The sequence below is a fragment of the Pseudopipra pipra genome, chromosome 18, assembly GCF_036250125.1.
Source record: "Pseudopipra pipra isolate bDixPip1 chromosome 18, bDixPip1.hap1, whole genome shotgun sequence".
Classification (NCBI taxonomy): Eukaryota; Metazoa; Chordata; class Aves; order Passeriformes; family Pipridae; genus Pseudopipra; species Pseudopipra pipra.
In genome coordinates, this window is record NC_087566.1 from 808,311 (window position 1) to 834,323 (window position 26,013).

General features: G+C 51.0%; 1 protein-coding gene across 1 annotated transcript in view; it reads left to right on the forward strand.

Annotated features, from left to right (window-relative positions):
• Positions 1-24,320, forward strand: part of RTN4R (reticulon 4 receptor) — an 85,214-nt gene extending 60,894 nt beyond the window's left edge. The window contains exon 2 of the mRNA XM_064674539.1: positions 22,280-24,320. Coding sequence (XP_064530609.1) covers positions 22,280-23,706 — 1,427 coding nt within the window. The 3' untranslated portion in view covers positions 23,707-24,320. The remainder of the gene's footprint in view (positions 1-22,279) is intronic.
• The last annotated feature ends 1,693 nt before the right edge of the window (positions 24,321-26,013 follow it).

Genomic DNA, 26,013 nt, shown 5'->3' on the forward strand with positions numbered 1-26,013 from the left:
AGTGCAGGATCCCGAGGGACTGAGCAGAGGACAGTGTGAGCACACAGGAGGGGAGGGAGCCCTTTTTCCTCATCCCTTCTCAGTGGAGCATTCCTGGGTTTTAATTCCCAGATGTGCTGTGTCAAATACAAGAGCAGTGGTCTGGGCAGGGACTCAAACAGACCTTCTCCCTTCTGCTCTCTGTCCTGGGCTCTAGTTCATCTCCTGCCTCATTTTTTGCAGGCTCTTGTTGTATTTGTCATGGCAGACCCATTTCATTTGTCACTCCTTCCTGCTCAGGTTCCTAATCCAACCCTTCAGTGTCTCATCTGTTCCTCTTGAATCCCCTTGGATGTGCTTATGATCTGGAGAGTTCCATGCCTGAAGTTGCCCTCCCTTTCTCTGGAGGCTCCCAGCAGCCACTGAGATGCTGCCCAGGGGTGCACAGGTACAGCTTTCAGCTTGGGAATGTGCCAGGGAGGTGCAGGTGGACATGTTCAGGTTTCACAGGTCTGTGAAGGAGCCTCTCCTTGTGCTGTGATGCTCCTACATCAACATCATCATTATCAATCAATGCTGGTGGTGTCTTTTGCAAGAACCTGATGATTTTTAACCTGCACGTGGGATCTGACAGCTCTGCTCCCAGGATTTCTGTACCTTGGACCAGCCTTGAGCAGCTGCTGAGGAATGGCTCTTCTTTCTGGGCAGGTGTGTGGAGCCACCAGTTTGCTGTGGGAGCTCACCAGTTGTCAGGGCCTGACCAGTCTGACCAGTCTGTGTGCAAAGCTTCATGCTGTGATGCTGTACTGAAAGCTTCAGCTGACTGTCCTAAGAGCTTCTTGGTTGTTAAAAGATTACAATTTATACACGTAGGCTTTGCTTTCCACCCTTTTAAACAGCCTTTCCATTTCCCAAGGATTTATCCCGTGCTGTGCCCACGGACTCATTGTTGTTTAAGATGTCTAAAACACATAGTGCTCTTCATACACAAGAATATCTCAATTTACATCCTCATTTTTGCTTAGCTATGTAGCCCATCAACATCTGGTTTGGCCTGTAATGTGCTGTGTTTGGCCAACCCCCCCAGCTCAGCTCTTCCTGAGTCCAGACTGATACACCAGTGCTGGGAATGTGACTGGGATGCCACTGGACCTGGTTGTTTCTAGTCACCCCGGGTGTCTGGAGCTGATGTAAACTCTTCCTGTAGTCTCCCGTTGTTTTCTCTCCCTATTGCCAGAGTCACCACAGAGGCCACGCTCTGAAATGTCACACTGTTGGTTCCTTCTGTGGGGATAATGGTCAGTGAGTTCAGCTGGAGTTCAGCTCAGACCATTTCTCTTAAAGGTTGGTGCTTCATGCAAATGTTGTTAGTGATCTCAGACAGAGCTGGGACACCTCTCCTCCCCTCTGCATGTTATTCCAGACACTTCATAGAGCCAGCACTGATTGATGGTGAACTGCCCCTGGGGTCCAGCTGACCTATTCCACCACAGGTGGGCAAAGCAAAGGCAGAGGAGTGATGCTGTGCCATTTTAGCTGATACCTCCCTGGTGTGTGATCCTCTGCTCCATCAAAGCCCATTCAATATGTTATTTAAAGTACCAGACATCCTCAGTGTCTTCCATATCACAGAATGCCAGGATGGCTCAGGTTGGAAGGCCCCACAGTGTCCCACCTGGTCCCACCTCCCTGCCCAGCAGGGCCATCCCAGAGCACATGGCACAGGATTGTGTCCAGAGGGCACAGGATTGTGTCCAGACTCCAGCCCCTCCCCGGGCAGCCTGTTCAGGGCTGGGTCACTGCCCAGCAAAGAAGTTCTTCCTCCTGTCCAGGGGGAATTTCCTGGGCATCAGTTCCTGCCCGTTCCTCCTGTGCCATTGCTGGGCCCCCCCAGCAGAGCCTGGGCCATCCTCTGCCCCCTCCCTGCAGCCCCTGACACAGCCTGGGGAGGGCCCCTCCCAGGCTCTGCTCTGGAGGCTGAACAGCCCCAGCTCCCTCAGCCTTTGCTGCTCCCAGAGCTGCTCCAGCCCTTGGGCATCTCCGCAGCCTGCGCTGGCCCCGCTGCAGGAGCTCCACACCAACCCAGGACTCAACTGAAACCTTGTAGTCCATCCCTCTTATCCTGAGGGTTTCTTCTCTTGGATTTGGTTGTTTATAATGAGCTCATGAGTTAAAAATGTTTATTTCACACCTTTTGTATTTAATTTCTCTCTTGTGCTGAATTGCTCGTGCCTGGTGAGATCTGATCCCTGGTTCCACAATGTGTATTCAAATGAGTGGTTGGTAGCTGACAACCACTTATTTATATATAGGTTTATTTTTTTAATCAGTGCCCTACATCACTCATTTATTAACTTCTGCAAGGCCTTGCATGTCTCAGATGCACCAAGGCTCACAAGCATCTCAACAGAAACCTTTTGTGTCCCTGACTGCAGGTGCTTTTCAACTCTCTCCTTCTCATTTAGATTTTCTTCTCAGTGTCCTGTAAATACCTTCAAGCCATGGGCTTCACTCCTATAGTGATTATCAGGAGTGGCTGAATTCCCCCCACTAGGCATGAGGGATCCCATCCTTCTTGAGGTTATGGGTCTGCTCCTCCTGATATGCAGGAATTATTTGGGCAGCACTAGAGAAATTGCTTTGATTTTGTGCACTAATGCTGCTCTCAAGCCTTACCTTTTTTTCCAGATCTTGCCTTGCTGCCTTGTCTCTGTCCTCAGCAGCTGTTTTAAGTAGTCAGACTTCTGCATTTGCCTTGAATATCTTCTGCCTCCTTTTTGAAGTTCCTGCCTTTAGAAATGGGTTTAAGTACATTTAGTCTTTCATTGCAGTGACTTCAGAGACCACTTGTACTGCAGCTGGTTTAAGTTGGCAGATTGCAGTGAAGTTCTCAGTGTATGGAGCAGAGCTTGGGACAGACACACACACCTTTGAAAGGTGACATTCTACTGTCCCTTCTTCTACAGACATTTTCTCCTGAAATATTTTTTTCTGTGGAGAAATATTCCCTTCCCTTCCCAAAAAGGAGGCCAAATACCACTGAGTTAGTGCTGTGCTGGTCTGAGTGATGGTTTTACAGACGGATCATGGAATCCCAGAATGGTATGGTTTGGAAGGGACCTTGGAGTTCATCCAGTGCCACCCCCTGCCATGGGCAGGGACACCTTCCACTAGCCCAGGTTGCTCCAAGCCCCCTCCAACCTGGCCTTGGACACTTTCAGGTGCTCTGTCCCAGTGTAATGCAGAAATTAAGCTGGGACTATTGTGTTCAAAATTTCCTGGTTTTTCAGTTTTTCCAGTTCTGGGCTGACCTGGTGTGCCTTTGGTTCACAGGCTCTGCAGCTCTGTCTCCATGTGGGTACCCTGGCACTGCACAGCTCATTTCTGAGGTTCACATTTGAACTAGAGAGACCAGACAACATGTTTTCCCCTTCAACATTTCCACAATCTCCTTGTTGATGAGCCCTGTGATAGTTCCTGGTAGGGCAGCTGCTCCTCTTTCATCTCAGTTCATTTACTTTGTGTCACTGCTTCCTCCTGTATTTTTCTGGGATTCTACAGCTCTTTGGACACACAATTAAGACATTTCAGCCTGTGCACAGGGCTGCTCCTCCAAGTTCACCTGTGGATAAAGCTCTTTCTCTCACCATTTCCATAACTTTCTTGGTGTTTTGGTTAAGCAAGAACATCAGCCCCTCAGAGCTGTTGTAACAGCAATCAATAATAACAATTGTATTTCTTCTGATAGTCTCAAGGAGCCCCAGGCAAGAACTAACATTTGGCAATACAAGCACAGAGCAAAAATTCACTCCCAAGTAACCCATCTTCCCTCCTCTCATTATCAGCCATCATCCCACAGCTCTCTGGCAGCTCCTCAGATATGGCTCTTTTTTCTCTAGTCTTTCCCCTTCACATGATAAGGTGGAAGGATGATCATTTTCCCCAGAAGTAGCATTTTTCTGGCCTATAACAATCTGCCATTTTTTGCCACAACCCTCCCTGTCATTTATGTGTCCTCACTGATGCTGAAACCTTCTCCAGCTCAGTAGAGGCAAATTTAATTAACCTTTACTCCCATTCCCATCTAGATCATTAATGAGAGTTCTAATGAGTCTGGGTCTCACAGTGGTCCCCATGGCCTGTCTCAGCACAAGTCCTCCCCTCCATGTATCAGCCAGTTAACACTGAGCCTCAGCAGGGATCCTTCAGCCAGAAGGAGCCATTCCTCCAGTCCAGCATGAACTGTCCCATGTCCCGTTTGGGGGGAGCTGGTTGATGCTCTGCTGGGAGTGGTCCTGCCTTGCCCAACCAACTGGGGATGAAGGTGCAGGTCTCTGTCTCAAATCAGGCATTGGAGGGATACAACAAACAGATCTCTCCCCACACTGTGCTTATGGGGGACATTAGAAAGGACACCCCTGCAAAGCCTCCCCATGCTCAGCTGGCCCAGCAACCCCTCCATGCTGAGATCCATTAACATCTGGAGCTGGGAATGGGCACCTTCCCACTGGCAGGGGGCAAGAAAATTTGTGTGCCATAAAAGTCACCGAAATTTCATCTAAATGTCACACCTCAACTTTGCAGGCAGCTGGGATGAGTCTGTGGGCTGCAGGGTAGGTGCTGGAGCTCCTGGGGACATTTGCCTCTGCAGGAGCTCCCCTTGCCCCAGTGACTGGTCACTGCTGCTGCTCCACTCATGGAATCAGAAAACAGTTTGGACTGGAATGAACCTTCTAAAGGTCATCCAGTCCCACCTCCTGCCATGGGCAGGGACACCTCCCACTAGCCCAGGTTGCTCCAAGCCCTGTCCAACCTGGCCTTGGACACTTCCAGGGATCCAGGGGCAGCCACAGCTTCTCTGGGCAACCTGGGCCAGGGCCTCCCCACCCTCACAGCCAACAATTTCTTCCTTGTAACTAAACTAAATCGAACCCCACCCAGTTTAAAACCAGTTCCCCCCTGTCCTTTTTAGCCCTGCTAAATAGTTTGTCCCCACAGCAGAGTCCCCTCCCTGCTCTGTGAGCAGGTGGAGGGGAGAGGACAATGCCGAGACTGGCCCAGGAAGATGAACAGGACACTGAACATGTTTGATTTCAGCTCAGGCAGTGATTTTGAACAAACCCCCACCCCCTTACCCCGTCACAAGAAACCCCAGAGGGACCTTCCAAATCCAGGATGAGCTGGTTCCTTGATAAATAGCCTCTGGGCACCACGAGGAACACAGGCCATGCGTCACCTGCAGCGGGATGTAACCAGGGAAGAGGAGAGGAGGAAGAAATAGCTGCTGGATTTTAATGTTAGCAAATGTCAAACAGTACATTTGGGAATGGAAAGCACTTAAGGTGACCTCTAGACTGCTGGGAAAAGTGCTGGAGTATTTTAGTAATAAAGGGGATTTAGGGATTCAGGAAGTGATACCTTAAGGATGAGGGACACTTGGTGGCTTCAGCAAAGGGTGCTGTGAGCTGGGAGGACTAAAGATCGAGAAGGAATGTCATCAATTCAAGATCTGTGTGCAGCCACCAGGGGAAGCCAGCAGTGCACATGGTGGAGACACAGTGGGTGGCTCCAGGGTAGGACAGAGACCTCCCCATGGACCGGACTCTGCAGAAGTAGAATCACAGAATGAGTTGGAAGGGAACTAAAAGTCCATCCAGTCCCACCCCCTGCCATGGGCAGGGACACCTCCCACTAGCCCAGGTTGCTCCAAGTCCCATCCAGCCTGCCCTTGGACACTGCCAGGGCTGGGACAGCCACAGCCTCTCTGGGCAACCTGTGCCAGGGCCTCCCCACCCTCACAGGGCACAATTTCTTTCCAATATCCCACCTAACCCTGCCCTTTGTCAGTTTGAAGCCATTCCCCCTTGTCCTGTCACTCTAGGCCCCTAGGCCCTTGTAAATAGTCTCTCTCCATTTTTCTTGTCAAAAGAAAAATGCCACTGCAAGGCCACAATCAGGTCACCCCGAAGCTTCTCTTCCCCAGGCTGAACACCCCCAGCTCTCCCAGCCTTTCCTCCCAGCAGAGCTGCTCCATCCCTCTGATCATCTTGGTGCCTCCTCTGGACTCTCTCCAGCAGCTCCACATCCTCCTGTGCTGTTTCCCAGGGCTGGAGGCAGCTCTGCAGGGGGGTCTCAGCTGAGGGGCAGAGGGGCAGAGTCACCTCCCTTGGCCTAGTGGCCAGGCTACTTCTGATGTAGCCCAGGACATGTACAAAATAGTGCAGGATTTCTCCATGGTCCCCTTGTTGTCATCCTGTTTGCTCTGGCTGCTTCCTTCCCCAGTGCCAGGGCTGCTGCTGCTGCTGCACATGGAGGGTTTGGCTCAGCTGGGCAAGAAGGAAAATGGTTTGGGCTCTTTTTTCAGCAGAAGAAGGGGTGTGTGAAGGGCATGTCACCCCAAATAACACCACAGAAGGAAAATAGGAAGGGAGAGGCCAAGGGTGGTGAAGCAGATCTGGCAGCATCTAAATCCTTGGAGGAAATAGATTTTCACGAGGGCATAGGTAGGAACCTTTTGGATTCTAATCGAGGTGAGGTTGGCTGAGTTTGCTCAGTGCTACACCTCTGAATAAATTCTTAAGGAAGGGAAGGCAGAGACAGAGGCACATAAGAAAAGGACAGTTCAGAATTCCTGGTTTCACTCCAAAGTGTTTATGGTTTCCCTGTGAGAGGTCCTGGGGCTGGAGGGGGTTTGCTGGGCTGGGAGGGTTTGCTGGGTAGTTCTGGGAGAGGTTTGGGTTTGACAGGTGAGAATACTGAAGGGGTTTGTAAGCCAAGGCTGACACAAAGCACTTCTGTGAAGTTGGAGTCTGGATGGTGCCCTCTGGAACCAGCAAGGTTTGTGTTCCTCATCCTTGCTCCTGTCAGAAGTTGCACAAGGTATTTCCCCAAGGAAAGGAGAGTTTACTTCCACTTTGCCAGGGAAAAAAGAGCAGGGGAACATGAGGAGACATTTTTTTCTGTCTTCAAATCCACAAGATTTACTTCTTGACTTGCATCATGTGAGAAATCCCAAAGAAATAACAGTGAATAGGCTGGGATGAGCTTTTTCCAGGCTAGAAGAGGTGGGATATTTTGCTTGTAAATGAATATATTTCCTATCAGAGGCCATTTGGGTGCCTGATGCTATTGCTTCTGCAGGATTGAGCTTCCCAGTTGCATTTTTGTGATTCTGATATAATTTCTATTCATATTTTGAGCAATTTTTTTCCTTTTTTTCACTCCAGTTAATTCCTTTGATAAGATGATTCATATTTCCCCCAAATCAGCACTTGGTCCTTGGTCTCCCTTCCGTGCTGAAGAAGGTGAATTTAACAAAGATGGCAAATGAAATGGAAAAAAGTTCACTTAGCACCATGAAATATTGATAAGCACTTAGAATGAGGGGAAGTGAGTCTGCTGCACTGGGAGTGCTCTGTGTGGAGGGAGGGACCTGCAGGGTGTGAAGTCTGTGTCCCCTGGAGATCTGCAAGTCCTGGCTACAGGATGGTGATTGCCTTCAATGAGCCTCAGGGTTTGGCTCTTTTAATTAAATAATGGGCTTCAGTCAGGGGCTAAATATCCCCTTCTGGGCCAAGGCCAGGAGTGGGACAGTGCCTGCCTTACCCAGGGTAGAGGAGCCAGGAAAGGTTATTGGGGTGGAGAAGGAAGGAAAGGGGACCGTGCACCAGGTGGAGTGACAGGGATACCAGTCCTGGAGGAGAACCAGTCTCCCAGGGCAGTGCCAAGGGAATTTCTGCGTTCCTCTGAAATGATCCAAAATGCTCCAGCCTGTGGAGGCTGTGAGGGAGCACCACGTCAGAGGGATGCCCAGCTAAGGCACCATCCACTGGGAGTGCTTCATGGAGAGGGACAGTGATCCAGCCATGGATGGATGCACAAGCCTCTTCCTAAGGAGTTTGCATGGGAGCACTGCCAAAATTAGGTCCTGGCTCTAATTCTTTATAAATATCTGAAAGCCAGGGGAGTCCCAGAGGCAGGGAAGGCCAGTGACCACCACTGGCTGGAGGCAGCAAGTGGGAAAGCCCAGGAGCTGAGGACAGGCTGGTCAGTTCTGTCTCTGTGCTGCCAGAGAGAGAGGAAATGTTAACAAAGCTAAAGATCAAAGGCATAGAAATACAGAGAAAAATACATAGAAAAGCATTGGCACAGGCTGCCCAGGGCACTGGTGGAGTCAGCACCCCTGGAAGTGCTCAAAAACGTGTGGATGTGACACCTGGGGGCACGGTTTGGTGGTGAGCACAGTATTGGGTTGATGCTTGGACTTGGAGATCTTTGAGATCTTTGATCCAACCTTATGGATTCTATGATTCCATGGAATACCATTAATTTCTGCTGGTATTCTTAAGCCCAGTCGACTTCTCGGTTCCTTCTGATAGCAGATATTGCTGTCACTATTATTTATTAATCATGTTGCCTCAATGCCAACAAGCCCCAGGCATGGACTAATGTCCTGGTGCATTAGATGGGGACGAGAAAAACCCAGTCTCTGCTCATGTATCTGGATTATCATAATAAATTTAGATTTATGTCAGGCACTTGATTTACGTGGTGGGGAATATACTCTCTATTGAATCAATGGACAGTTATTAAATGGATTAAGAAACAGGCAGCTTAAAGCTCTCAAAATGCGATTGTTGTTGGGGGATCAGTGCTTAACAAGCTGCTTACATGGTGGCTTTGCAGGATTCAACTTCCACCCTGCTGTATTTCACCATTTTCATGAATGATCCAGAAAATATGGATAAATTAGTTGCACATAAAGTTTGCAGCTGACTCAAATTTCACCTTGATAAATAATGATGAAGGCAAGTCTGTAACGCAGAGCAATTGCAATGGCCTGGTACCAGCAACAGAGAAACAACATGAATTTTAATAGAGCCCAGAGCTCGGTCATCCATCTCAGAGAGCAGAGTTGGAGCCACTCGTCAGGCTGGGACCTGCTGCTCCAGGCCAGGCTGCAAATTGATTTAAGGGCCACGTTGAATAACAGGTGATTATGAACATTTAATGCCCTGTAGTGGGGAAATGGATGAACACGGTCTCTGGATGAAGCGGGGAGGCTTCAGCCTGAGCAGTTTTTATCCACCCTGATTAGGAAGCAGGAAGGTGCTGTCATCTCTCTCGCTCTAAGGAGACCTCCAGACTGGGAGTGGAACTGAGGGCTTTCAACATGGAAATCAGAGGCAAATTCCTGGGGGAATACTGTGGGATCTCTGACCTCAGAGTGGGTGTCTGCTGGAGAAGAGCTGAGGGCAGCTCAGCCAGGCACCAGGGGCTCCAGCCTGGCTTGGCTGCAGGCCGAGATCCTTTCCCCGTTGCTCATTTTCCGATTTCCAGGAAAACGGGAAGTTGTATCATTAGCAACCTATTGTATTCCTGCTTAGCTTGGCTTCACAGAGCTGCACAGCTCAGAGAGGTGTATTTTGCAGCTGTGGGTGGGCTGCTCCTCACCTGGGCAGTGTGGCTGATGGGGCAGGGAGGGGTGGCCAGCGCTGGGACTGCGCCGGGAAAAACAACACCCGGGAAAGGCAGCGGGGCTGGGTTTGCACGTGGATTAAAAACCTGGCCCAGCTTCTATCTGGGGATGAAAGAATGAGCCACGTGAGCACAGCAGGGATGGATACGTGCCAGGGAGCTGGGAGGGATGCCAAGGGAGCTGGGGGAAAGGAGGGAGAGAGGGAGCATGGCTGGCCTGGGCTGCTCTCCCATTGCCTGGGTGGAGGGGTTTGGTGTCCCCAGGGAGGGATGAGACATGTCCTGAGCTCACTGAAGGCAACATTTGAGAGGAGACCTCAGTGCAGTTCCAACTGCCTGGGCAGGGGCAGAGGAGGGGCAGGGACTGAGCTCTGCTCTGGGGGAGCAGGGACAGCAGGCAGGGAATGGCTGGAGCTGTGTCAGGGCAGGCTCAGGTTGGATCTCAGGCAAAGCTTCTTCCCCCAGAGGCTGGTTGGGCACTGCCCAGGCTCCCCAGGGCAGTGGGCACAGCCCCAAGGCTGCCAGAGCTGCAGGAGGGTTTGGATGATCCTCTGGGGCACAGGGGGTGACTCTTGGGGCTGGGCCTGTGCAGGGCCAGGGGTTGGACTCAATGATCCCTGTGGGTCCCTTCCAACTCAGCATATCCTGGGATTCTGTGATCTTTGCAGACACCTCACACATCATTGCCCAGCTCTCCTCCTCCACTGCTCGAGGTGACAACTCCCGGGCTGGGGTGGAGAGCTCTGGTCATCCAGGCTCAGCAGGGAGAGCAAAAAGTTGTGAGCAAGATTGGGAGATGTGATCTTCAGTCAGCCGTGTCTGCTCTCTCATGTTTTCATTGCTTTGGAAACGCGGTTGTGTCTAAAGTTGAAGTTAAAATGTTCTCCCTGTCCTACTTGTGTTGCCTGGGGCAGTAGCTCCCAAGCTGTTTCTTCAGTCTGCATCCTTGCAGACAACCAAACTCAGGTCATGGGTAATTTCTGGAATAACTTTTCCTTCCAGGTTCTTTCCTAAACTTCATCCCTCCACTGCACATTGTGCAGATGCTGGGTCTGTAAGCAAAAACTGAGATAAACGTCATTTTAGAGGAAAACTGAGAGAAATGCTGCCTCGTGCAAGGGGGGCTCTTCCAGTGCTGAAGCTGTGGGGGTGGGATTTGCAGCTGGCAGGTGGGGTGCAGTCCCAGATGGCTGGGGGAGAGCAGGTGAAAATGCCATCTGGAGCTTTACCTCTCCTTTCTCCGAGTCACTCACACACCAGTGCCAGGTTTGGAGCTGCAGGAAACTCTGCTTCTTAGTAATAATGTTTTGAAGCTTTCCTGAGATACTTTAGGGTCCCCAGGAGATCTAAATCATCCCCAAAACCTGACTTTACTTTCCTTGGATACCTGTCTGCCCCTGATTTCTCACAAATATGGCACAGAAAACACTGACTTCTGGAGGAGCTGTGTGTGATTTACAGTGCATATTTTCTCACTTCATTCTTCACAGCATGGGGATGGAATGGTGGCAATATCACAGATGATCCTGTTCATGCAATGTGCTGGTTGTATCCCATCTGGATAAGATGGAAATGAGGATTGTGACCACTTGTGATGCTCTGGGAATTGGGCACAGCTTCCTTCAGTCTCTTTCTTAGGCAACCTGGGATCTGCTCGGATTTCCTGAGTGTCTTAGTTTAACAAGATCACAACTTAGAAACGAAGAAACTTCAGGTGGAAGTGTGGAAAAGGGAAAGAAACAGCTTTTTATTAACAAAATCTGAATAAGCAACAAACGGTGAAAGCAAAAAACTTTCAGAAGAAACAAAACAAAGTCCCAAATCCCCAGGTGGAGGGGAGAAACCCGCGGCAACCCGGGGAGGGGGTGGAGGAAAGGCAGGACTGTCCCGGTGGTTCAAAAGCTGCTCCCAGCCACGTGTGCTCGCAGCCAGTTTTCCCCACAGGCAGTCTTGAAAGCAGAATACCTCGCTCTGAGATGGGTCGGTCTCTCTCTCTCGGTCGTTCTCCGCGAGGTGTCCCGTGGGGAAAAAACTTCCTCTCAGGAAAAGAGAAAGAGGCGGCCAAAAACTGGACTCCTGCTCTGTCTGGTCTCGGACCACAACCCAAAAGCCCCCGAACAAAGGACTCTCCCAGCTGTTCCTGCGGCCACCGCTTCCCTGGAGCCCTCCCCCTGTCCCCGCTCCTGCGCTGCCCCGCTCCGCCCTCACACCCATCCCGGGAAAAAGAGATGGAGGGGATGGGGGGACGGGACCCTGGGGAAGAAAAAGGAAATTCCAACATCTCGTTTCAAACCTATGACACTGAGCTGGGTAAGGAATTTAGCCACAATAACTGCCAGTGTGGCAGGGAAAAAAATCCTTCCCTGTCAGGGTGGGGAGGCCCTGGCCCAGGTTGCCCAGAGAAGCTGTGGCTGCCCCTGGATCCCTGGAAGTGTCCAAGGCCAGGTTAGAGGGGGCTTGGAGCAACCTGGGACAGTGGCAGGGGGTGGAACTGGAGGAACTTTAAGGTCCCTTCCAATCCAAACCATTCCATGATTCCGTGATAGATCGCTGGGATAACACCGTGGCCATTTGTGACATTTCATATAATCCCAGAATGGTTTGGGTTGGAAGACACCTTAAAGGTCACCTCATTCCAACCCCCCTGCCAGGTTCTCCTAGTCCATGAGGACGGAAGCCTTTTCCTCCTTGGCTCCCTGTTCTCAGTGTGGCCAAGCCCAGCTTGGCAGCAGGTGCCCACTGCAGCTCTGGGAGGTGGGTTGGGATCACAGCAGGTACTCAGAGGTGCTGTCTGTGATGGATTCATAAGTGGATTTGGAGAGTTCAGCACGTCCCTGCAGGCTCCCAGGGATCTGTCTCCCCCTGTCCTGCAGCAAACCTACAGCCTTCCTGCCCATCCTCTTGTCCCCTTTGTGCTCGTTTCCTGGGGGTGCCACAGCTACTCCAAATACTTATTCCAGGCCATGTGCTTTCCCCTTCCCTTGGGGCACAGGGTGTTTTCTGTCTCTCATCTGACTTCCACACCAGATATTTGCCTTGAATTCCTGCCTTTGTCACACACTGTCCCCTGCACTGGGTGTCTCCATGAGAGTTTTGCCTCTCCTCCAGCTGTGAGTGTTGAATTTGGTGACTGCCAAGGTATCAAACTCACCTGCAAATCCAGTGTTCTCTGCTGAGTGCACAGGCTGCTGCTGAGATGCCTGGGGGAGCTGTGGTACAGGGACCTTTGAGGTGTCACAACGGTGCAGAGGACATGAGAGAGGGCCACGACAATGCCAAGACTTTGCATCATGTCTTTGGGAGAGCTGAACATCCATGGTTATTCCAGTGCTAACCAACCACACATGACCACATCTTGAAAGGGGACACACCTCTGCAGTGGTGAAACCAGTTCACTCTGAGGAAGAAAAGGGGAACACTGGGAGAGGTTGAATGAATCAGCAGCATCTGGGACCTGCACCATCTGCAGAGGAAGGCCCAGGGTTGAATGCTATCAGGCCAAGACTGAATAGTATAAATGCACAGAAGAGGCCCTTTTTTACAGGAAACAGGAATTCTCCACGTTTTCTTCAAGCTCATAATCTTCTCCTTTTCAAGGGTCAGAAGCTGTTCCCTTCCAGATGTTCCAAAGACAGTTGGAAACAGGACAGGTGGAAAACACAGATTTATCACATATTACATTAAGAACTGCTGAAAATTCTGCTTCTGCCAACTGAACTGGCAAAGACAGTCCTACCAGGTGAGGGGGCAGAGCTCAGGGCTGGCAAGAGCACCCACTGAGGCATGGCCTCGGATATCCATAGGATTTTCCTGTGCCTATCCATAGGAAACTGTGGTAACTAGGTCAGCTTTTTAATGCCTAACAGGAGAATCTCATCTCAAAGCAGTGAGCAAAGTTGATTCCTCTTTTCAGGAAAACCATTTTAAGGAGCATCTTTACCCTGTGTTGACAGGTAGGGATGGCTAAGTGCTTATTTATTCCTCCCTGCGAGGGTGGGGAGGCCCTGGCACAGGTTGCCCAGAGAAGCTGTGGCTGCCCCATCCCTGGAGGTGTCCAAGGCCAGGTTGGACAGAGCTTGGAGCAACCTGGGCTAGTGGAAGGTGTCCATGCCCGTGGCAGGGGGTGAATGAGATGAGGTTTAAGGTCCCCTCCAACCCCGAGCAGTCTGGGATTCTGTGATTCCGTGACTATTTCTGTGAACTGCTGCAGCTTGGCTGAAGGATCAGGGCGATGTCACTGCTTACAACCAGCTTACATTTTAAGGTTTGGGCACAACAGTGAGCTGTGATAATATTTCTTCTTGAAGGGAAGTGGATATTTGGGCACATGATTTGTTGCAGCAAAGGGTTTCACGGTAAAATTCATAACCACAGACGAGATGGCAGATGCAATTCAGCATTTATAAACACAAAGTAATGTACACTGGCAACCAGCCCGGAGCCTTACCTAAACAAACACCACGATGGGCTCTAAATGAGCTGCTGCCACTCAGCAGAGGGATCTCAGGGACTTTGTGGAGGGCTCTCTGCAAAGCTCAGCTTGATGGCTGCAGTGGCAGGTGGAGTGCTGGAACTCAGGGCCAGAGCAGGACATCTAAACCTCTGACAAGTTCATCTAAACTTCTGCAGAAATCCATCTAAACCTCTGAAAAGTCCACCTGAGCCTCTATAATTGTCCATCTGAACCTCTGCAATTGTCCATCTGAACCACTGCAGAAGTCCAGGCTGCAGTTGCATCCCAAGGGTCGTCCTCCCACCCCTGCAGCCAAGAGAGAAGATGTAGAGAGGTACAGCAAAAATGTCTGGAGCAGCATTCCTAGTGACCTAGAGCTTGGAAAAATCCTGAGAGAGGGGAGAGAAGGTTCCATAGTGTGTTAAGGAGACAGGGCAGTTGTGCCTCAGGCTGGCCCTGGGCCACTCTGTGCCCAGGCCTTGGGGAGGATGCCAAGGCCACGGTCCCACATTCAGCATTGCCCTCCCACCCGTGGCTGCTGTGTCAGATCAGCCCAAATGTCCCTCCTCTGGCCCTGTGCAGCTCTTCTCACCTTCTTCTACTGGAATTAGGGCTGTTCTTATTTCCTGGCCTCCTAGGGCATTACTGGGCTGTAACAATTGATATCAGTGTTATTGTTAAACAGGGACCCAATGACTCCTCTATTTAAATCCCTTGATATTTTCCCCTCTCAAGGTTTCTGGTGACCTTTGCTTCAAGAGGCTTTCATACCTCATGGCTTGCAGCAAGCCTTAGAAATTCAGCAGGAGGAAAACCCTCTGGCTAGAGAAGAGACTTTCAATTTTTTGCTCCTCATCAAACTCTCATTTAAATGGGCTGAAATATAAACTGTTAAGCAGCACCTTTTCCTTTCTCTCCCTGCTGTTGCTGAGGGAGATGCTGGCAAACCACCAAAAGCATAACCCTGCCCAAATGTTCTTGGGTTAAATCCACCCTGCTGGCAAAATGCTGGGAGTACTGGAGAGCCCCTGGCAGGGATGGGGAGCCTTGTGAACTGGGAGCTGCTTTGGCACATCCCAGGAAAGGATGGAGCTGCCCCAGAGAAGGTTTGTGCTGCTCTCAGCTCACGTAATGAGTTGTTTAGCTCAGCCCTAAGCGATGCTGAAGAATCAGCATTCAAACTCCCCTGGAGATTTGTGAGGATGGATTCAAAGAATTGCACATGATATAACTCACTTTTACCTGCTTCCCTTAAAAATATCCCTGCAATATTAAGTCCAAAAATCACATCAAGGGATATATGATTTAGGTGGAAAAGATGAACACCTAGAAGTTAGGAAATGGCACATCTCTTGCCTCCCTCCCCTGCCTGGATGCATCACGGAAATGACCTTTCATTCCTGACCACAGATGATATTTTTTCTGCTGAAATCGTGTCTTGTTCAGGGGAGAGCTTGGACGTACCAGAGAGGCTGTGCTGCCAAAGGCAGTGAAGAGCAGCACAGTCCCAAAGCTTAATGGATCTGAATGCAGCCCCAGAGGATGTGGGATCAGAGGATGTACCTATACAAGTCAGGGGTGGGGTTCAGATGCCTGAACATTGCTGCCTGATGCCCTTTACATCCCAGCTCCAGCTGCTGGCAGAGCACAGGTCTCACAGAGGAGCTGTGCCAAACCCGCCAGCTCTCCTGCTGGCCTCTCAGACCCCCAAGAGTGTCTGAAAGGGAATCAGCTCCCTATTTTTAGCCAACTGGGATTCATCACCAGCACGAGGCGTTTTGGTGTGAGCTGGGACTTGGAGCTCCAGCCCATGGACATGGAGCTGAACTGGTCAGTGGAACCTCAGGAGCAACCCAGTACCCAGGGTCAGCCAGTGACCCCACTGACTGTTTGGCCTGAGAGGGGTGTCTGACACCCCAACACCCCATGGAGATGCAGATGTGCCACAGGACCTGCTTCAGCCCCAGGGTTTCCTGCTGCAGCTCCTGAGGATGCTCCGCAGAGGGAGCTGTGCTGCGACCTGCTCTGCTCCTGCCTGCTGGGGGTCCCGGAGCTGTCACACTGGTGTCTTCCCCAGGTGTTTGTGCGATGGAAGAGCATCACTCCTGTCCTCCCCTTCCCACGCTAAAGCCACTCCAGCTGCACCATCACGATCCATTCTTGCTCTCCGCAGCGGAGGGAGGGAGGGAAACTCCAGCATGGGATGAGACTGGTCCGAACCGATTCTCCTTCTTCATTCACCTCTCAATTCACCTTCGTCTTGAAATGCATGGAAGTGCTGCCCTCTTCCCTCTGGCACAGGCACAGTGACAGCACAGCCCCACCTCTGGCCACAGGACAAAGCAGGAGCTGCTTTGCGGAGCCTCTTCCCGAGCCACGGGCGGAATTTCAAACAATGCCCACTCTGAACAGGGAATTCAGCAGTGATAGTGTGTCCCTACTATAAACAAAGGCAAAATGCTGTGTGCATCAGCAAAAGGCTTTGTGTTGTAAAGTACTCCCTTTATGTCCAAGCAGGAGAGAATTCAAATGATTATTGACCCTCCACTGCAGGAAAGCCACATTATAATATCTCCAAATCAATAGAGACAAGTGCAGAGCAGTAGAGAAAGGCCAGGGCTCTGGAAAGTGCAAAAAATTGCATTTTGCTTTGGCCTCTTCAAAAAGTTTGCAAAGCATCTGTTAGAGGCCCCCGGAGCCTTTTCTTTCTAATTGCCACGTTTGACAATGTGGTGGCATTGGGGACTGGTGGGAAGACAGATAATGGACCCACTTTAATTGCTTCCCAGTTCCATGAGTCATAACACTTGAGAGATGGCAAAGGGGAAGTGCAGCAGTTTGACTGAAGGAGCTTTCTGGCTTTTAAGAAAGCCCTGGAGGAACAAATGCTAAACTCAAAGCCAAAGTCTTGGAGGGACTGAAGGTTCCAGGTACTGGATTTTCTTTCATGTTTTGCTTTTGACAGGAACTATGGAGTTAAGTTTTAATCATGCTCTGAAGGAGGGAGGAATGATTTTGGACTAAGAGATGAGGGGATGGATGTTGTGCCAGGAGCCTTTTTCTCAGGGAGGGTTCTGAGGTGGTGGAGGGTCCAGTGTCAGACGGTGGTGGGAGCACACTGAGCATCCAGAGCTCTGGGGGGATTTATCTGGAAGGCTCAGGGAGGATGCTCTCACTGGGTGCTGAGCTTGGCATGTACTTCTGGGAATGGGCACACAGTGGACTCCTGACCTCTCTGCTCCCCGTGACACCAGGGAATCACAGAACCACAGATTGGTTTGGCTTGGAAGGGACCTTACAGCCCATCTCGTTCCACACCCCGCCCTGCCATGGGCAGGGACACCTTCCACTAGACCAGGTGGTTCCAAGTCCTGTCCAACCTGACCTTGAATCTCTCCTGTACTTCTGGCCTAAGAGCAGAGCATGTTTTTCCAGGAGAAGGAAGGAGCCCACAGGCAGAGCTGAGCCCAGTGCTCCAGGAACACAAACACTGGTGTTTGCTGCCTGTGCCAGCCAGGCTGTGAGTGGATGGGCTCTTTCTGCCCAGGGCCTCTGGGTTCTTTTCCCTCAACCTTTGACCTCTCTGCTGAGGGCAGCCCCCACTGGGACCCCTCAGCATCACAGATCCTCAGTGCCCCCTGGAAGGAGCAGAAGCCCACAACACTCACACTGCTCCTGCTGGTTTAAGCTGTGTCTGTCTGTGTCATCTCTGCCTGGCCACACTCTGAAGGTCTTCATCCTTCCCCTCTGCTTTGTGCCAAGTGTGGTGTACAGGGCAGGGCACAGGCTGTGGGCACTGCCAGGAGGTGTCCCAGTCTCTCTGGTTTGAAGATGGTTTGCCTGGGTGCTGCTTTCACCTCAACTGGACAAGCCCTGGGACATGGTGGTTGAGAAGGACGGGAGGAGGATGAAAAGCAGGAAGTCAGGAAAACACAGGAGGAACAAGGGGAGGTGGAGATGTCACCAAAAATCAGGAACAAAACTCTCTAAGGCTGTAATTTCAGTACTAGGAAGCAGCATTTCTTTATTCTGGCCTGGGTTTGTAGGGAATCATTCCAGCTCCACACACCACCTATCATGATTTTTCACTTATTTATATATTTTTAGCAAATAAAGAAATTAATGTTCATTGGTTCTAAGTTTTCTAATTCTCTTTATTAATTAGTATTCTATCCTCTATTGGTTATTGATTTCTTGCTTCTTGTGCTAATTTTGTCCACATTCTTCAGTCCTCCTATCATCCTTTTCTCAGACAGAGAGTCTCCTCTGTATCTTCTGGTTACTCCAACAAGCCCTTGAAGGACCATAAATTTAAGATCCCAAATGTTCAATCTTCAACTCCCTCAGGCTTTGTTTATTGAAACTTATCAGGGCTAGTTTAACAAACTTAAAGTTTTGGTGATTTAATGATTGAAGTAACAATAAGAGCCTGGGGAAAAAAAGAAACTTAAGGAGCTAAACCAACAAATTAAACATTATTTTGGAAACTTACATAATTCCAACAGAGAGAAGAGAAGAGAAGGTGGAGCACCCTGTGCTCAGCTGATGGGTGTTGGGGTGGCCAGTTCCTGTGGACACACTGCAATAGAGTCCCCAGATCAGTGTCCCAGCTCCTGCCTCTCTGCCATGGCCCAGCTCTGTGCTGGAGGCTCAGGGAGGGGATGTTCCACACCAACCTGTGCTGCCCAGCCAGCACAAAGGCACTTGGGGCTATGCTTTGTGCCCCAAAACAGGTGCCTGTTTCCAGCTGATGGGCTCCATCCCTGGGGCACAGGGCAGTGACACCGTTGGCCTGGATGGATCTTGCAGGGCTTGGTCTAAAGAAAGAGATTACTTGAAAATACAGGGGTATATTCCAGCTCGTTCCAGACCCGAACCAGGTCTGCTGGGCCTCAAACCCTCTTAAAACTGTTTTAAGGTAGCAACCTTCCTGTTTGTGCTCATCCCTGTCCTGAAGTGGTCACTTGGCCCCTGGTCAGAAACAGCAAGGTGGTTTGCCTGGAATTCCATGGATCAAAATATCGTCGTGCAAGGTCTGGATGGATCGTGGCCCTTGGTGGCCACTGTGGCTGGGGACACACTGACACAAGGCACAGCTGCTGGGTGAGCACCAGGGCTGGAGAAGGCCTTGGAGGAGCGGGGAAAAGTCATGCCATGGGTCCTCCAGTCTCTGCCACACACACCCTCGTCTGGCTGGGGAGGAAAGGGTCACCGTGGCTTCTCGTGGCTGTCACCCCCTCCTGCACTTCCTTCTGGCCCTGCCTGCCTGGGGACCCTGTGACCAGCTGGTGCTGAGCTTTGTCACAGATCAGGGCAGGGCTGAGCTGCACAGTGGGAAACTCACTGGAAAAAGGCTTTGGGGGCTGATTGACAGAACTGTCTGTGGTGGAAGGAGCTAATCCAGGCAGCTCATGAGCACTAGGTCCCTAATGAATGCACACAGGCTGGACCTGCCTGTAATTCATGTCCCTGTGCTGCTCCACTGGCTCCCAACAGTGCCACTGAGTCACTGCAGCCCCCAGGCAGGGACAGGGAAAGCCATGGTTCAGAGCAGAGCAGGATGTGCCCCTTCCCTTCTGCCCCTCTGTGCTGGGCAGAAGCTCAGCGTGTGTCCAGCTCTGTGCACACCCAGGAGCTGGAACAGGACCTCACTGCCCAGCCCTGGCAGCTCTGTCCATAGGAAAGGGCTGGTGCTGTGGGCTCAGGGCACAAGGGATGCAGAGGGTACTGCCAGGATGGGGTGCACAGGGCAGGGTGCTGTTCCCATGTAGGGCTCATTCTCTGCCAGCTGCTCCCTGTTCTCTCCTTCTGCCTCCAAGTATCCATGTATTTATTATGCACTTGCCTCCTGCCTGAAGCTGGAATGGGAGTGTTGACTGCGATTCCTCTTGCACAGGAACATGTGTTTGCATTCCCAGCCCTGGGTCACATATTCCTAAGGCATGTGGGATCACCCAGGTTGTGGCTGGATTTCCCCAGGTGGGCGGTGGGCCCTGGCAGGGGGAGCAGCAGTGGTGGCCCAGGCTGAGCGCTGTTTTCCTGGAGTGGGTGGTGTTGCTTAGTGAGGTGAATCCCACTGCTCTGGTACCACCCCCGCCCTCATCACCTGAAACAGGGAACTGAAGAAGGAGGCTCCAGAAAGTCCTACTTCTCTGCCCACGGGTTTTCATTATCAGCTGGATAGGAAATGTGCTGGCCAGAGAGTTGCCAGCGTTGTTTTAATTTCCCAGGAGGCTCCTCTTGGTGTGACATGTCTCCAGTAGGGAATTTCAGTTGTCTTGTGTTCCTTTGCTTCATACAATGGGACGTGACATGTCAAAACATGACAAGCCAGCCAGAATGTGTCATAATACTGCACTCAACACGCTGCCTTCCAGGGTTGCTCAGCAGCTAATAATATCAGCCTCAAATTATCTCTGCATGCTGAGCTGTTCCTTTTCTCCCATGTGGACTATGAGACATAGGAGTCTGCTGCCTATATTGGACTGTTGGATCACAACAGATTTATCAGCCACACACAGTGAATCATTTTGACTGGACTGAAACCCAAATCTGGGATCTGTTACTGCAGAAAAGCGACTTTCCTGCCTTGGCTTTTCTGATTGTTGTTGGCTCAGTAAACAGTTTGGTGAGATTTCCGTGTAATTTAATCCCTTATGGTTGGTGTTGGAGGTGCTGTTGCTGCAGAGGTGGTGTGATTTCAGTAGCCACACGATTGCCGTGCAGGCTCTGAGGGAGGGGGGCCGGCGGGGCTGGATGTGACTGTGCTCCCTCCAGTGTTCCCACCTTATCCCGCTCGGCAGCGTCGCTCTTTCCTGCCCGGCTTTTTGAACTCTGCTGTTTTACCTTACACTGTAATGAGGCATCAACGTGCCTGAACAATATTTTCAGTCTTTCAAGGAAGGAAATCCCACAACAGCGAGGAGGCAAAGCCGCTGTTGCCCGTGGGCTGGAGATCCCCGGGGATGGGGAGGGATGTGTCTTCTTGCCAGAGGTGCTGGGATGAGCTGGGAAGGAGACACACGTGTCTCTGCTCACACGTGGGATTTCCCTAATGGGGCCTGCTGCTGCTCCGGGTGCTGCCCGTTGGCTTTAGCTCCCGATCGTGGTTTGGAGGAAGGGCTAATTGCTTGTAAAGCACTTGCTGCTAATTGCTGGTAAAGCACTGCTGGAACTGCCTCCCTTCCCCACCAGGGGTACAAAGAGCAGCTCTCTCGCCAGGTTTCACAGCTGTAGGTTCCCACTGACTCTCCCTCCCAGGTCCCTTTGCAGAAGATGATGCTCTGCCCATCCCTTCCCTTCCTCCAGGCTCTTTCCCAGGATCCCAGCTGGGGCTCGGGAATTTGGCGAACCAAAATGCTCCCTTGTGATTCCAGGGCAGCCCAGCTCCTGGGGAGCAGGTGGGGCATCATTATGGAAAAATGTTCCTCTCAGGGGCTTTTCAGCCCTGGTGGGCTGCCTGCGTGCCTGAACACATGGAATCTACTCATGCCTTGCAAACTTTGTAGAATCCCTGAATCCTTTGTGGAATCTCTGAATCAAGCCTTGCATGTGATTTCCTCCTACAACAGCATCACCCTATGTGGAAAAACATGCTGTTTCCTCCTCTTCCTTGGTGGCTGCACAGATTCAAAGGAAAAAAAAAAAAAGAGAGAGAAAGGAAGGGAAGCAAGAACATGTGGCTTAAAGTTTTGACCAAGAGAAGGAAAGGATGCTCTTGGCTCTGAGACATCTGAAGGCAGGTCTGACCTGAAAGTTATTCTGGGAATCTCTCACAGTTATTTCTTCCAGAAAGACCAAATCAGTCCAAAATTATTTGGGGAAAGTCACAATTAGGTTTTGAGAGCAATGTGGGGACACCTGCTTGTTTCAGAGAGTGGTTCAATGATCCTGAAAAACAAGGAGCTGGTGGCACTGCTGGGATGGCACTCAGAGCTGCATGGGACATCCCTGTGGGTGCAGGTGAACTGGTCTAAGTGTGCCTATGGCAGAGAGAAATGGCCCCCAGCAGGCAGTGCCTTTGCTCCCAGGTGAGATCTGTGGAACGAGGCTTGTGTTGGATGCGCATCCAGGACCCAAATCCATGATGATGATCCTTCTTTTTCCCCTTGGCTGTCAGAGCCCTCCCGAGTGTGCAAGGCCGAGGAGGTGCTCAGACTTCATCTCTACAAGTGTATATTGATTTAAACTATTGAGTTGAGTGGTGGAACATTGTAATTATGCATTTTAATTGCTGGCTCCCCTGGTATATGTTGTTTGTGGTTGGTGGTGACACACTCACAGGGGTGATTTCAGGCTCCTCTATTATCTGCAGAGAGAAGCTCTCCCATGACCCTGCCTAATTTACATACTATTTTTTTTATCCTTTAGGAAGCAAACTGCTGATTTTGGTGCTTTGCTTGAACATCCAGTCAGAAGTGGAGTCTTGCCCCGGGGCCTGTGTATGCTACAGCGAACCCAAGATTACAATAAGTTGTCAGCAGCAGGGACTGACAGCAATCCCCACGGAGATCCCCATCCAGAGCCAGCGCATCTTCTTGCACAACAACAGGATAACCCTAGTGAGGTCCACCAGCTTCACCTCCTGCCGCAACATGACCATCCTTTGGATCCACTCCAACAACATCAGCCTCATTGAGCCTGGAGCCTTCTATGGCCTCAACAAACTGGAGGAGCTGGATCTCAGCGACAACACGAACCTGAAATCCATCAACCCCGTCACCTTCCGGGGGCTTGTTCACCTCCACACCTTACACCTGGATCGCTGTGGGCTCCTGGAGCTCTCCACGGGGCTTTTTCGAGGGCTGTTCTCCTTACAATATCTCTACCTTCAGGATAATAATCTTCAGACCCTGCTGGACGACACCTTCATAGATCTGGCAAACCTCACCTACCTGTTTTTGCACGGGAACAAAATCAAGAGCTTGTCGGAGAACGTCTTTCGGGGGCTTATCAACCTCGACCGGCTGCTCCTGCACCAGAACAGGGTCAGCCTGGTCCACCGGCGGGCCTTCCATGACCTCGGGAAGGTGATGACCTTGTACCTGTTCAACAACAACCTGACGGTGCTCACGGGGGACACCATGGCCCCCCTGGTGTCCCTGCAGTACCTGCGCCTCAACGGCAACCAGTGGATCTGCGACTGCCAGGCCCGCTCCCTCTGGAATTGGTTTAAGCAGTTTAAAGGATCCTCCTCGGAGCTGGAGTGCCACCTCCCCCCTCGCTTGGCAGGGAGAGACCTCAAAAGGCTCCAGAGCTCCGACCTGGAAGGGTGTGTTGACTCCTTCAACCAGATACGAACAAGTGTCTTTAGCACTAAAACCAGATCGGGGAAACTCCCAACTGGGATCCCCCCACTCGGTTCCCACGATGGCTCCTCCAAGTGCTGCCAGCCAGAAACAGATAAGTCTTTTATTTATGAAGCAAAAGGCAAGGCAGGGCCTTCTTCCCACAGCAGCCGCTCGTCCAACAACCACCTCAAGGAAAAGGAGAACATGTCCAAACCCAAGTATATGGAGATGGACCCTTCCAAAAACAGCAGCAACAAGCAGATAAATGATTCCCCCTTTGGGACCTTCCCCAGCATTGTAGACCCTCCTTTGACCAAGTTGAGGCCAGAATTTCTAGAGCCTATTGAACCTTCCACAGTTCCAACCAAAAAGAGGCAGGGCTGCTCTAAAAAGAACAGATCAAGGGCCCAGTGCCGCCTCACCCAGCAAGGGAACAGCTCCACGTTACAGCTCAGCCTCAGCCTTTTGATCCCCCCCTTGGTGTGGAGCTTACTGTTATTCTGCTAAAATTAACTCTTTTCCTGGGTTGATGACACTTTAATACTAGACTTTTGCTGACCTCCATAAATGTTGCAAACAAAAGCAAAACTACCATCCACCCTGAGAAAGCTTTGTTACACAAAAGTTAACTGGATGCCTTTATTAAAAAAAAAAACAAACAAAAAACCCACAAAACAAAAAAGACAAACACCGAGATGTACATAATTTATTTGTCCTGAAACCTGTGAATTATACCTTTGGTCTTCGGAACTGCACTTGCCCACAAAGCAGCTTTTGCTACAGCAGATGGTAAAGAAATATGGTTTATTTACAGGAAAAAAAAAAGTGTAAGAAATGCTCTGAAAAGAATGTCTAAAATCTGTTTGTAACTCGCCATCACACTGAACAATGTTGCAGGTTCCCATATGCAGAGGTAATGAATTTGATGCTGTTTTAATCCTATGTTTATGAATATTGCAGTTTTTCCGTACTCATTCCATCACACCATGTTTACGGGCAGGATTTGTTAAAGAATGCTGCCTTTTTCTTCACAAGATTGCAGTATATATAGATATGCATTTTATTTTACTTGTGTACAAGTATACAAAAAAAATATAAAATAAAGATTTCTTTTTCCTAAACGGTCGTTCATCTGCAAGGGGTGAAGGAGGCTAAGCTGAAAAATTCAAAGGATGTGGAGTAATCCATGATCTGAAGGCAAGTTGAGCATTTAACACAACAGTGATAAATAAGACATACTGGGCACGGTTATGCAACCTTTAACTGGTGCCAGCAAAGGGGTTTGTTGTGTGAAACATGCCCTGGTAATGCTCCTGCTTCCCTCTGAACTATCCCAGGCCTGACCTTGCCCATATTTCAGGATGCTCAGATTAGCAGGAATTATTGCCCAGCCCCTCGGGGTTGGGGACTCCTCGTTGCAGGTGGAGCAACATTGGAAACAATCCCAAGAAGTCAGGTAGGGCCACTTTTCTTCTCATCTGCACAGATGAGGAGGCTCAGCTGTGGTGCAGGTCCAGGGTGGAGCACCCTCAGGTTTGGATTTATGAAATAGGGTGTCTGTCCCCACAAACACAGCTCCTGGCCTGGTAGCTCAGGCTGTGCTGGAGAGCTGGGGTCCATTCCTGGCTGCCCCACCCGCTCCATGGAGTCACTGTGCAAGGGGCTTCACCCTCAGGGCGACCTTGAGATGCTCAGGAAGTAAAGCAGTGGTGTCCACCATAAGGTGGGTGTCACCACATGACCCAGGTGCCACAAAGCACCTGCCTGGACCTGGCTGTGCAGTGCTGGTGCTGCAGCCCCCCCGTGTGCCAGGTTAGGGCAGGGTGTGCAGGGGGCTTGCCAGGAGGTTGCTTTTCCTTCTCAAACTGTGGATTTTCTCCTGTGCCCCTCTCTTCAGGAGGACCTTTGGGGTTTTGAGGTCTGTACATGCGAGACCGGCCTGTCACACGCAGGGGATGTGACTGGGGCAGAGGGCAGCCAGGGCAGTGTCCCAGAGTCCTGGGAACATGCCCTAGAGGGTTATGTGGGGAAGTCAGGCTGAGGGGCTCCAGGCTGCACCATCCCCCCTCTGGGTTCCCAGCACTGGGACTGGTGCTCAGCTCCACAGAGCAACCCTGGGGGGAAGGGGGACTGTCAGCCAGGAGTGAAGGGCATCAGCAGGGCCAGGACTTAGTGCCTGGCCTTGTTCTGGGCCTGACAGGTCATGGGGAGGGCACAGTGGCCATGGGAAGAAGCAGGAGGATGCTTGAATGGCTGATGTGCCAGAGACTGTGGTGCTGCAGGCTGGGCACCACCTGGAACAGCTCCAGGGGGGTTGCTGGGTGCTTCCTACCTGTACCATAGCCAGTTCCAACCTGTGTGACTGACAGGGGGGACAGTGGCCCAAGTGTTGCATTTGTGAGCTGTCTCCTCCAAATCCATCACTGGGGCTGCAAAAAAGATGTGCCACAGACCCGTGCTGGTGGGCAGCTCACCCTGGGCACTGAGGTGGGCACAGGGTTGTCCCAGCTGTATCACTGGGCAGAATGGCCCTGGGGTCCCAGCAGGTCTGACTGCTTCCATCCCAGCCCCAGGACCAGTCTCTGCAGAGGAGCCAGGGATGTTTCAGTGCAAATACATTGTCCTGGCCAAAGGATGAAGTGAGAAATCAGAGTCCTGTGCTGGGGTTCTTAGTGCCATGGTGAGCTAGACAGCCTTGGCAGCCCTGCTGCCTGCCCAGTTTGTGTGTGTATTATCCACACACGCAGGTGAGGGATTGGCACATTTCCAGCTGCTTTCTGCCATACTTGGATGGATTTTTCCCATGGCTGAAGG